At 42.0% G+C, this 12,900-nt stretch overlaps 1 protein-coding gene across 3 annotated transcripts in view; it reads left to right on the top strand.

The window, feature by feature from the left end:
• FOXM1 (forkhead box M1) overlaps positions 1 to 5,641 on the top strand; it is a 140,025-nt gene extending 134,384 nt beyond the window's left edge. For all 3 annotated transcript variants that reach the window (XM_069228163.1, XM_069228161.1, XM_069228162.1), the window contains exon 10: positions 3,125 to 5,641. In XM_069228163.1, the coding sequence (XP_069084264.1) occupies positions 3,125 to 4,027 (903 nt within the window). In that variant the 3' untranslated portion in view covers positions 4,028 to 5,641. The remainder of the gene's footprint in view (positions 1 to 3,124) is intronic.
• Positions 5,642 to 12,900: the final 7,259 nt, after the last annotated feature.

The raw sequence follows: 12,900 nt of genomic DNA, 5'->3' as shown, positions 1-12,900 counted from the left end.
TGCTTTGGGGCTCTATTCATAAGGCGAGGAATCCACAGGTAGTTTGTATCCATCAGAAGAACAAGTTACTTACGTTCGGTAACACTTTTTCCGGTGGATACAATAGCTACCTGTGGATTCCTCACAGTTCATCCAAGGCAGTAGTGCTCAGCAGAACCGTTAGGAATGTCTGTCAGACCACACAAGAAGTTGCCATGCAAGTTGTTATATCTAACCAGACTGCTGGGTGAGATATTACACTCGAATCAGATAACCTTGAATTTGGTCTCATGTCTCCTGGGAATAAGACAGAGCCTCCTGGGAATAAGACAGATTTGACCATTTCAACCTCCCTATCTCATGCCTGGTTATTCAGAGGGAAGCCAAATCCTCTTAGATAAGGGGCTGTTGTACCTTCAGAGGTTTTGTTTAAGGTCAACAGACTACAACAATATTGCTTGCCAAGAGGAAATGATTCTTCCATACCTATTATGTCTGCCGAATTAAAATTGCAGTTTTCTTCCATTAAGTCCATCTTATTGCTGTTATAGCTTTTTCAGCATCAAATCCCTTGCTTTCATATGCTGTGTGTAATTCTGTATTTTAGAGGTTGGAGGTAGTTTGGGGGAAGGGGGGTGGCTGGTGTACAAATATTTTTCGTATTCTTTGTGGGAGTTGGCATAGGTGGAGCCTGAATGTTGTTGACAAAAAGTCCACAATTTACCATATTGCGGCCATCTTGGATTCTTTTTTTTCGGTCTTTGGGTTCAAAATTGTGTAGAAATGGATCCTGAAGGAATCATTGAAAAGTTGAGGGATCTCAACAAAATACATTTTGTTGGGAAAAAATACTCTACTCTAAATTGTGTTTAAGGGGATATTCTGGGGGAACTGCAACTAGGTCAGCGAATTAAATATTTTGAAGGTAGCTTACTTGACATTCGCTATTTAAATTATGCCCAAACTGCTATCAGAAGATAAGGAGTTAAGTGTCCTTGGCTCAGATTCCATGGATGATCAAACTCGAAAGGAGATGCAGGCAGCCCCAAGGAAAAATTCCCTTGAGGACAAATACTTATGACAAAATCAGTGATGAAAGAAAGAAAAGGATTTTTCCAATAGAAATAGAAGACCATATCTAAAAAAAAATTTTTTTCAAGGACTACTTGGAACAACACATGGGTCCTAATCCCCTTACCATGAAACCAAGGGAGGAGCTAAAACTCCCACAAATTCAGGAAACGCCACATGAAGATGAGCAAGATATAAGAAGGTGATGATTGCCAGGTCACAGTTCCTGGGGCAGAGGAGCTAGAATTCAGAGTCCACAAGGAAGAAGGGTCCGTGTCTGAGGACAGTGAAACTCAGCACAGAGGGACTGCATGTGTGCCCTTCATAACCATTCCCATCTGATGATGTATCCATGTATCATGCAGTAGTTAAGAGGGCAGCAATGGCCTTTAGGCTTCAGATGCAGGCAGACAGAGAGGAAAGGTTTTCCTGTTAGAGGTGCTGTGCCCTTTGGTACTGTAAAATGTTTCTTGCAATGCTCCTCTGCATCCTACCACAAGGAAATGTGGTTTTCAACAAGCCAGCAACATCTAAAGCAGTGACACCTGAGACAGAGAAGACATTTAGGGTTTCCTATCAAGAGCCTAAGTACATCCAGTATCATGATGAGCCAGGCTACTACATAGTCTACAGGCAGGAAGAGGGATACCCTCACCAGCCTCTTGGCTCACCACCTGGAAAAGATAATACAAGACTTTAGGTAATGGGTAGAAAAACTGAGAGGACCTCATCTACCCAGTGTCGTTATTAATACATACACTTTTTTTCCTGACAAGTTTGGTCAAAATAATAAGCGAAGAATAAGTGAGGCCACATTTTTTTTTTTTTTTTTTTCCTCCCTTCCCTTAGTTGAATATCTGTCATGATATTTATCAACCACAGGTTTTGGTTAAATTGTAGGTGGTCCAAAAATAGCCAGTAACGGGACTACAAGTTAAAGGTTATACCCATTCACCCACCCTCCTTAAGTATGTATGTACGGTCTTCTTCCGGTGTCATTTTTTTAAGGGCCTTGTCAGCTTCTGGAAGCCAAAATACTCCTGCTTAATGTGAAGTTTACTAGGCAATTCATTATGTTCAGGTATTTCAATTGTCTTGAAGGGAGCTATTGCCCGATGGGTTTTGTGGGATCTCAATTTATAGGACTTTCTGATTTTGACACCGGGTTTGAGTTTCCAATACAGAACATACATCCCTCTACTGCACGTTGTTTCTAGTGGTGATTATTGCAATCTTCAATCGGCTGTCAATGTTAATTTTGGTCGTCCTGCTATTTTATCCAACACCATTTGTAGGCCCATACTTCAAATGGTGAAATTGAAAATAAAAGTACTAGACTGCAAAATTGTGGTTGGATATGAAGCTAGAACTGGCTGAAGAAATCTCCCAAGCCATGCACTACTTGTATTTGTCTGAACTATCCGCCTTGTGGTAAATTAAATGATTATTGGCACTTGCTTCCAGTTTACAGGACTATGCCTTCCATTATGGAAAAAGTCCATTTGTTTTTCCACATAACAGATGTAGCAGGACTGCTTTGCGGATGCCAGTCTCCACTCTGCTCACTTGGTCAAGTTGAACCAAATGTTTCTTTCTCCAGTCTTTTGGACATTTTCCTGACTCCAAGGAGCAGCTAAACATGTTTTTTTCTACTTTGATTAACACTACATTTGTTGTCCCCTTGAATATATGAGCATGTGAAGATTATTGCATTGTTCTTAGGGGACTAACCTGACCATACTTGCTTTGTTTGAGGCTTGATTGGGCCATTGTATGTCACCTTTTTGTAACATATCTTATATTGCAAAATATTCAGATGTTTGACAATGCAACCCTTTCATCTAAGGGCCTTAGCAACTGTAGCCTGTGGCATTTACAGTAGGTTCTCCATTTGCTATCCAGCATTGCACCTGGTCTAGATTCATAGGCAATATAAATATTTGGTTTATGCAAGAATATTTCATTTGCATACCTAAAGTTGAAATTAATTAGATAACTGCAGGCATTAAGCATAACCTAGTGGGGCCTGGGTATCTCTTTTTTAATGTAACCCTGTGCTTTCCTTTTATTTCAGATGTCTACACTTGAGTCTTCACAATCTCTGTCGTATGTATCTGTGAAAGAGGAGAACCATTTGACTGCGAAAAGGGATTGTCAGTTCACAGTTTTACGCGATGATGTTCCACTTTCCACCTGGAAAGAGGAGAGAACACTTACTGCTGCTAAATCTCCAGCACGGAAACTATCTGACATGCAGGTGATCAGGCGACGGAAAAGCAGTTCACGGAGGAAGCAACATTTGGTTATTCCCTGTGCAGAGGAGCCATTGCTGGTGTTCCCAGACTGCAACAACTCTGATTCAGGCTTAGTCTCAGACTTCTCTTTCCTGCAGGAGACTCACGCCCCAGATCACCCAACGGATCTTAGCAGTGCCCAGGATACGTGCCCCTTTAAAACACCTATCAAAGAAAAGCTAATCAAACTGCCTGTATCATCTACTCCTAGCAAGCCAGTCGGCACAACTCCCCAGGCAAGTGGATCTGAACCATGGAGAGTAACCTCACTCAACAAGGAAGGAAGCTTGCCAGATTTCAGCCCAGTGAGGTTACCCCCTGGAACCACTCTCACGCCCTTCAAGGACAGCCTAGACTTACTTGGCTTCAGCAGCCCTCCATTCCATGACGTGCCCCTGTTTGAATCACCACAGCAGCTTCTGAACAGTAAGTCGCCAGATATGACCTCTGGGCCCTTCACTAGTTCGCCTACCTTAGAGCCACACTCTGCCAAGCGGTGCTCAAAGGAACTGCCGATTGGAAACTTGACTAACCGGTCACTAACAGAGGGTCTAGTTTTGGACACTATGAATGATAGTTTGAGCAAAATACTACTGGACATCAGCTTCACTGGGCTAGATGAAGATGACCGCTTTGACGGGGACAATGTCAGCTGGTCCCAGCTCATACCTGAGCTTCGATAGACATTTATATGCAAGACTGTTGCACGCATTGTGTTCTGTAATATTGGGCATTAGGTATGTGGTTAACCTGATGTAAGAGAATCACAGGGCAAATGTGCAACGTTGTACAGTAGAAAAAAAAACAGCCATCTTGATGACACCTACCTTTCTGTGACACAGTTTTGACTGTGCACATTAGGGCTGTGCACATCAGATGTCTTCCTCCTGGTTTATGTGTACTCTGCAGCTGTAATGAGCAGGAGTTGCGAACTTCCAGCTGTTGGCATTTAAAGGAAGCATTTAAACTAAAGCTTAAGTTGGATTTTTCTAAAACGGAAGTGAATGCAGAAAGTGCCCAAAAAATAGCTATTGAGTATGGTCTTCCAGTTTGTTTGTGGAGTAGGTTAACCACTCTTTTTTGGGAAGTGCCTGAAATCTGGAGTCCAATCTAACGCCAGGTAGGGTCATCTAATTGAAAACAAAACTCCAGAGCTGAGGCTGTCCATGCAGTATACTGAACAAAAACCCTGTGTAACCATACTTCTTGTCGGCTTGCGCTTTTATTATTATTATTATTTTTTTTTTCCAGAAAGATCTGACCATTTCCTAGAACGAGCTTGAAATAATTTAGTATGTGCTAACAGTAATGGTAAACGCAGACGTCGGTTGAAAAAAACAAAACAATGAAAGTTTGTTGAGAATAGAGAAATCTCCTGCGGAATGATGCCAGGACAATACTCTCTTGCATAACTTTCACTAATATGCATCAGCCTGTGTTCAAATTTTAAGCTGTTTGGAGCACTTCAAATTGGATGATGGCAGCTTTTGTTTGAATGTTACCTTGTCACTACTACTAAATTGCCATGTGGATGTGGGTGGACTTTAGTTAACTTCAAGTCCAATAATCGCAGTCCTGCTTGCACCTTGTATTCTTCGAGAAACTTGTGAGATTCCAAAGTCCCCCTGCACCTTTGTTGATCTTCATGCTGCACCACCAATGCGGAGTCGGAATGCTGTAGTTTGGCTGGTCCACTATGGTGTTCCCCCACCCCTTCTAATTTACATCATATGAATGAAGTCCCAGGGCTCTTCCTTCTCTAATATGTGCTGTATGCAGGACTGGAATGCAAGCCCCCCTGCTTGTCTGCTTTTTGTGTAGAGTATTGATCAGCCTTTGTGAGTACCAAGTGTATAATTCAAAATACCAAGTGCCACCAAAATCAAATTTAATATTCCAATTTAAAATCGAATTCACCCCCTTGCTCTTCCAGCCATCATCTATGTAGAGTCTAAAATACGGGTACTCCTCAAATGCTCTTAAAGATCAAATCCAGTGCCGCAATGAGTGATTTAGGCTTAATTTTCAAAACGTTGAATCTGAATGATGTTATCTGCATGCTCAATTTGTGTTGTCATGAAGGGCTGTGATTCAGTGCCCATAGAATCTTCAACCCCATAAAAAGGTGTTCTTGGGTAAGATGGCGGCCACAGAATGCCGAAAGTCCTCCTTTCTAATGTACTGTTTCCTAATCTATGCTTTTTGTTGCACAACCAAATCCACCGTATATTTATAACTGTCATTCCCTCTCCCTACGATCCCCTTCTTCCCCAGTCATTAAAAAGCATCCCACTATGGTCCTTTGTCATTTAATTTTTTTTTTTGTAAAATTATTCTGCACTGATCTTCAGAGTTTCTAGTCTGTTTTTTTTTTTTGTTTTTTTTTTTTTTATATATATATAAACGGTTTTTGTATGTTTCTGAATTCATGTGAGATGGCACTCTTTGTTTTTTTTTTAACTCTGTGAAACTAGAGTTAATCATTTTAATTCTACAGGATCACTTGAGGCTTCTGTGTTTGCCTTGATCGCTGTCTCGCCTCTTTCCTTTGAGGCAGCCTCCCTTGCCAGCATTGCAGAGCCATTGTTTTGCCCTCCATCACCAGACGACTTACTGGAATGTGTCAATGCTGCTATGTTCCACATAGGGTACCTGGTTATTCCGCCTGCTAAAGCCTAGTACTGAGAGCTGGAATGTTGCACTGAAATATCTCCACCTCTGCACTTATGGCCTATGAATTATTGCTTTACCAGACCTGCCTTTTTTAACAGCTCTTGCCTTTCCCTATCACAGTGACTGATATAAAGTGCATGTCCTGGTTTCCAAAACTTCAGTACTAAAGGAGAGCCAAGGTCTTGCTGCAGCCTAGCAGGGTCAATTAAGCAATTTGGGATGCTTGTTCAGGTGTGGTATGACTGAACACATTGGGTCAGCCTTCCTTACTCATCTCTTTACACATGTGGTCCAAGTGAAAACAGCTACCTTTGATCAGATAACCTCTCCAGCACTGAATATTTCATAGATTAACATGTTTAAATTATTTCTTTAGGTCAGGTTCCGAACCTTTGGTAGGCCATGTTAACACCGAGGTGTTCCAATAGGCCATCTAACATTGAAAACAACCCTAGATTGCTAATAGCCCATCTGCCTCATATGACCCGAAGTCAAGCCAATCTGGTGGATGGACTTAAAGATAAATCCTCTAAACAGGCACCTGCTCTCAGGGCAGAGCTTCTACTGCACATCTGGTGAATGGATGTGATTATTATCTGCTCTTCCCCAGATGAAGTTTTAATTTTCTGTCTGTTACATCTGTTAACCTCTTCTGCAGTAGGTGAGTTGTGGTGTTCATTTGGTTGGGTGGCTCAACCAGACACTTTTGTTTTTACTTCAGTTTGAGAGTCTTTCTGGATGTAAAGTTTTAAGGCTTTTAGCATGTGGAACTTGAAAGGTTTTTGTGGATGATTTTCGGTGTTAACTTTGTCTCCTTATGTGAATACTTCAGTGGCAGAACTTCATGAGATTGAGAGAGGCTGCTCCTTTTGGCACTTAAAATATATCGACCTGAGGTGAGTCCATTAAAAACAAACCTCCAGAGATAAAACCAAGAAGTGCAGATTTAATCTTGACAGTCCTTGTGAAGTTATCTGCTTTAAAAGTGCCTTCTGGTCTGTCAGTGAGAAGGAGATGTTGGGACAAATGACAAGTCCACTATTAAGGAACCAATTTGAAAAATCAGCAGCTAGGAGGCTACCCTGAAGAAATCTCAAAAATCTTCAGCAGCTCCAGTTGAAACGGTGCTCATTATGTCAGGGACACCACAGTCACCAAATAAATGGTGGTTATTAGCGCCTCTCTCAACCTTGACCATGACCCATTTGACTCCAATCAAGCCTTCAGTGGAGAGCCATCTCTTGACAATGACAAAACTATCAGTGACTAGAGTCCTAGTAATTGTCCCACAACTTGTCAATTACCAACAACGGCACAGTCTGTGACCTTGTCAATTATGACACTTATGAGTATGATGACTGAGCACAAAACTGCCAAAAAGGTGTTTTGATATCTACCATTCAAGCTCAATCAATTTTCTCTCAATTTGGATTACACCACAGCCTCCCTATAGCTTGCTTGAAGGAAATGAAGATGACTATAAATGACTGTGAAATAGGAGGAGACGATGCAGGTCTGTTCCAATGCAAATAACAGCACGAACATTCTTTGGCACATAGGCAGGAAGACAAATACAATCTATTCATGATGATTTAGAGGAGGAAGAAATCGCCATCTGCACAAACCTGAAGTAAAGGGGTTACCTTGGCAACTAACCTTAGTTATACTGCTAATGGTTCTAATGTCTGCAGATTTCTTGGCTTAATTAAAGCACACAATTCAAGACTTGTATGTTGTAATTTGTAAGAAGCTGGCCCTTTATGTGGCATGTCAATGCTGTGTCCAGGGGTTCCCTAGTGAGTGGACAGGGCTTGCTATGCAATCCCAAAGTGCTCTATTTAGGGGTTGTGTGGTCCAGCAGCCTTAGGCTTAACACAGAGGAGTTCAAGACATCTACAAATACAGTAATTAATAAATGAGACGCATGACTCAAGGAAGAGATCCACACCAATTTATAACAATAGCAGGTATCTTTATATATGTTTAGGCATCAGAGAAAAATAGTTGCCTGGAGTAGCAGATCTGAGATGAAGGATAGTCTCCATCTTGAAATGGTGGTATACTACGAAATTGTTGAAGAGTTTTAGATTTAGGACCAGCTGATGTTTGTTTGTTCTTTTTCCGGACAAGAAAGATAGTACTAAGGAAACCTGTAGGGTCGAAGCAGAACCTTTCTATCACGTGCTTCGCTAATAAAGCTCATACCTCCTCCTGAACCAGAAGGAACTGATCCTGCGAAAAATGAAGAGGTTGGAGAAGATGAGTGAAAGGGACGTTGATATAACTATGCAATAACCCTGGATGGTTTGACTAACCCAAGGATCCGACATAAGAGATAACCAAACATTCAAACCATTTGCTAGTCTGCCTCCTACGGGTGGAAGGCCAGAACTGAAAGTTCTTACCTTCGAGCTGATCTCCCTTGGGTTTATATCCCCTGTTGCGGGCTCCACGGAAATGTCGGGGATTGAACTGGGGTTTGTAACCTTGGAAGAAATCTTGTTGGGAGTCTTGATTGAAGGAGCCTCTGTTGAGGTATTGCCCTCTTGATGCATACCGGCCGGCTAAATGACTCCTTCCTTTGCCGGCCCTGCCAAAAACCCGCTGGGAAAAAATACTTTTCATAAAAGACTGGGCCTTGTCAGTAGAAACAAAGGTAGACACATATCTACTCATCTCATTAATAAAAGAGTCTCTGAAGAGAAGACCTTCAGCTTTAGGACCTTCTTCCTTTAATGCCAAGGAACTCAGTTTCGGGTCAATCTTTAACAGAAGACTTTTGCGTCGCTCTTGGGAAATGTAGGCATTAGCGTTGCCTAGCATGCCGATTGCTCTCTGTGCCCAATTTGAAAGAGCATCAGGGTATACTTGGCTCTCCTCCATCCTTGCCTCTTCGGCCAAATCCAAAATCCTTGTTAAAGGACCAACCAGATCCAGCAGTCTGTCCTGGCAATTAGACCAGGCTCTATCAGCCCCTTTCTTGGGATCCCTCCCAAACTTAGTGAAGAATAACAATATGTAGGGATTGATAGCGTGGGTATCAGCCACCTTGGAAGGAAGGGAAGCTCTGGGACACTCTGACTTCAACTTGTTCATAGAGGATTTATCCAAAGCATGTCTCAAATACAATGAAACATAGTCAGAGACATGGTCAGAAGGGAACCACTCAGAAGAATTAGGGTGCTGAATCAATGTAGGGTCGAACATGGGTTCCCCAAAATGGTCAACCAGATCATCAGACAATGCTAGGGATGAAATTGCACTTGGAGAAATTTTACGCCTTTTCTCCAAAGGCCCATGATCAGAGAGATCATCATTGACGTGCGAGCGAGATGCAACATGGACTAGAATATCATCCCCAGCACTGGCCGTATCTCTTAGATTAAAGATATTAAGGGGGGAAAGAAGGGAGCCCCAAAGGATCCGCCTCTTGGGTGGGAGGCCCAAATTTAATAGAAACGCCTTTTGAAGCCACATAGGAGTGTGCCGCACGTTTTATTCACTTTTTTTGAAGGGACATCGTCAGAGGCTTGTAACGTTTTTGATTAAAGAGGCTTCCAAATTCTTGGAAACGTCACGCATAGAAACTGAAACTGCATGCTGAACAGAGTCCTTGATAAATGACTTTAAATTATCTTTTAAAGACTGAGCCTGTTCGTCCCCAGACATTGAAAAAGCAAGGAAAAATAATTTTACCCCAAATTGTAATGAATATTAATTAAAAACTGGACTACAAACAAGGGAAAAAACTGAAGTAAAGTTTCCCAATAGAAAACCAGACATGCAAGGGTTAACAGTATAGGGGAATCCCAAGAGCTAGAGAGGACGTGTTCGATGGCGGAACAACTGATGAAAGGCAACCGGTTGAGAACGTCCCCAAAGCTTAAGGGAATACGCGTCAATGAAAGCCGCTTGAAACACGAGTGTTTGCCCGGAGGAAAGCAATAAATAAACAAGCCTGAGGCCCAGTGCCAGGGACCCGTGAGTGCAGAACAGCACACGACGACGGCAACTGAACGAGGCGGAATGCTTCAGAAATTAAAAACGAGCGTTACGAATGTTTGAAAGGAGCGCGAGGCTTGCAACGGGAAGTAAATATAATCTATACACATAAACATGTAAATATATCATGACTGGAAAATACATTATGAATAAGAAATGGTGAGCAGAGTACTTGAATGCGAACCGCAAGAAAAGAGGGCTTGTTGCTCTCAGTCAAGATAGTTGTGCTCATACTCGATGTGCCATTGGTTGTTCCCTTTGTGAGCTTCCGGTCTTGTAATAAAATGTATTTGTTCAGGTAAAACTGTTACAAAAAGTGGTAAAGACTGTACAAAAAGTGGTATCACCTCATATACAATATGCTGTGCTACATATGTGTGTGATCAGACTATACTTGACATAAAAGACAAGTTTAAAACCTATTGGTGTCTCTATAATCTAGTTAAATGTTAGCCATTATGTAAAATTAAAAGAGCAATAAAAGAACAATAGGAAAGCCATGCACATGCAGCAGCATTAGTTCATAATATGGAATAAATCATTCTTGGCATGGCTAATATTTTACCCTGTGATCCACATGCCCAACACTTATCGAGACATTCCTGACACTAGCATGGTAACCGTACTTGAGGGGCCCTTTGCGTGTGCTCTGTGTTGCAATTAATCCGCGAGCCCCATTCCTATAGTGTCCTTCCTGTCGCCAGTGAGTCCACTGAACTTTTTGGTCCTTTTGACTGTACTCCCTGTTACCAAGGGCTGCTCTGATTGGAGCCGCCCGTGCTGTGCGAGAGCTCAGTTGCGAGAAAACAGTGCAGAAAGTGCTCGCTGTTGGGGCAGCTTTACTGTTGCCAGAGTAGCTTTATACGCAGGCATGTTCGCGGGCATAGCTAAGAATTGCTGACTACGCGATGATACTAAGGCTATGGACGACTAGCTACTGCAGGTTGGCCTTTTAGCAGTGTCTCGGTTACAGCAATGTATTTCCAACATTTTGCCAAACCTACCAGAGTCTCAAGATGGTAAAATAGCTCATGCGCTTCCTTGCACGTGCATCCCCGTGTGCTAAGAAGACTGCTTTTAATAAAATGCATTAAGAAGATTCGGGCAAATTCAGATTAAGTGGTCCAAGGTTTCTTCTCTTAAGTGACATAGTCTGCACTGGCCAGACTCTAAAGATGGCTTCCAGCTTGCATGTAGCTCTTTGACTGGAAGGGCCATGAGTCTTGCCTAAAGAATATGCTTTAGTGTTTTCTTCCTCAGTGCACTGTTCAGATAAGAATGAATTGGCTTTTTAATATATGAGCTTATAATTGACTTGATGTTAGATTTGGATTCTTCTATGTTACTGATGTCTTCTTGCCTAGAGGGGAGTCTGACTTGTTTCTTCAAAATCGTTTTTAGTAGTGTTAGTGGGATTGAGCTAGCTTCCCAGTTCTCCCAGGCCAAGTTTAATTTGACTTGTGCTGCTGACAGTCTGACCATGGATTCCTTCCTACTGCAAATATTTCTTTCAGGCACTCTTTCATTGTAAAAGCTGTTGAGGCACTGACTTTGTAATGGTACAAAACAAAGGCTGTTGTATTCTTATGTGATTATTTACACAGACCTAATTCTAGATGTGGTAGAGAGTTTTATAACGTGAAAGTATACAAAAGTAGTGCTCTCCACTGCAACCTTTCCATTATTGTTGTTAAGGCCCTGGGGAGAGATAATTGACCATAGGTGATTGTTGGTGATCGTATTACCCTCTGTATTGCTTCTGTGGACCGGCTGTGCAGATTCCAAAAGAGTTTACACAAAGCGCAAGTCACTGCCTTTCCTTTCTCTTCCATGCTAGTGGTCACAGGTGTATAATCAGTGGAAAAGCACGTGACTGATAACTCCACTTGTTAAGAAAGCCCTCTCTTGGTGGATTTTCAAAGACCTTATCTTTGCAGGACAAGATATGTTCAGACCCCCATCCTCATTTGACAATGGATGCTGCTGTAAATAGTTGAGGTACTCTTTAGGAGCGCACAATGAGTTCATCCTAGTAACAAAACTAGGTGTCTCCCCACATAAATGTATTAGAGGAGCTTTAAGGCTGGTGTTGAGGTTTTCTGCCAGTCGTCCAAAATCAAGAAGCATAGACAAGAACAGAAACTATTTCAAAGAAAGGGAGCACACTGCCTACACTCCAGCAACAAGGGTTTATTTTTTTATGTCCTCATTCTCTTGATCCCATGGTCTGAGACATCCAACGGAACAAACCCAAAATGGGTTTCTTCTATATCGATCAACAAATCAGACTTTCAGACCAGGGAACAGTCCATCTCTGGGCAGGGTAACCCTCTGGAACGCTGAGCATCTCGTTCCTCTGGACTCTTGAATGTGTAATCATAGGACCAATTTATTAACGGCTTCCAGAGCTCAGAACTCTTCTCACTTATTCGTCTTCCTTTAGTGTCACAAACTAGATTGTACAATAGTGAGTCTTTCCATTCCACCATCATTGGAGACAACGGGCTAATCCATTTCTTACATATCTCTCTTCTAGCCACAGTCTTGTATAAAATAACAATTTAGCACTGTCTTTTTTTTATCTTACTATCTCCCTGCATACAACCAAAAATAATCGGAGAGGGGCTTACCTTACACTTCAAGGATAGAATCCGATTAATACATTCACCAACCTCTGTCCAAAATAGGAAGAGACGAGGGCATTCCACAAACGTATACAAGTCGCCTACAGATTCAACACCACATTTCCGGCAGCAAACCTTACTACCAAACTTCAGTCTTGACAATTTTTCGGGGTCCAAAAAAACCCTGTGAATTGTAAATAGATGGTTCCTCCTTAAACTGGCCGGTGCCAGCAACAAAGTATGACCCCAATGTATCA

This window comes from Pleurodeles waltl, chromosome 4_1 (genome assembly GCF_031143425.1).
Source record: "Pleurodeles waltl isolate 20211129_DDA chromosome 4_1, aPleWal1.hap1.20221129, whole genome shotgun sequence".
NCBI lineage: Eukaryota > Metazoa > Chordata > Amphibia > Caudata > Salamandridae > Pleurodeles > Pleurodeles waltl.
The sequence above is the reverse complement of the archived record's forward strand: the minus strand, read 5'-3'. Positions and strand labels throughout refer to the sequence as shown.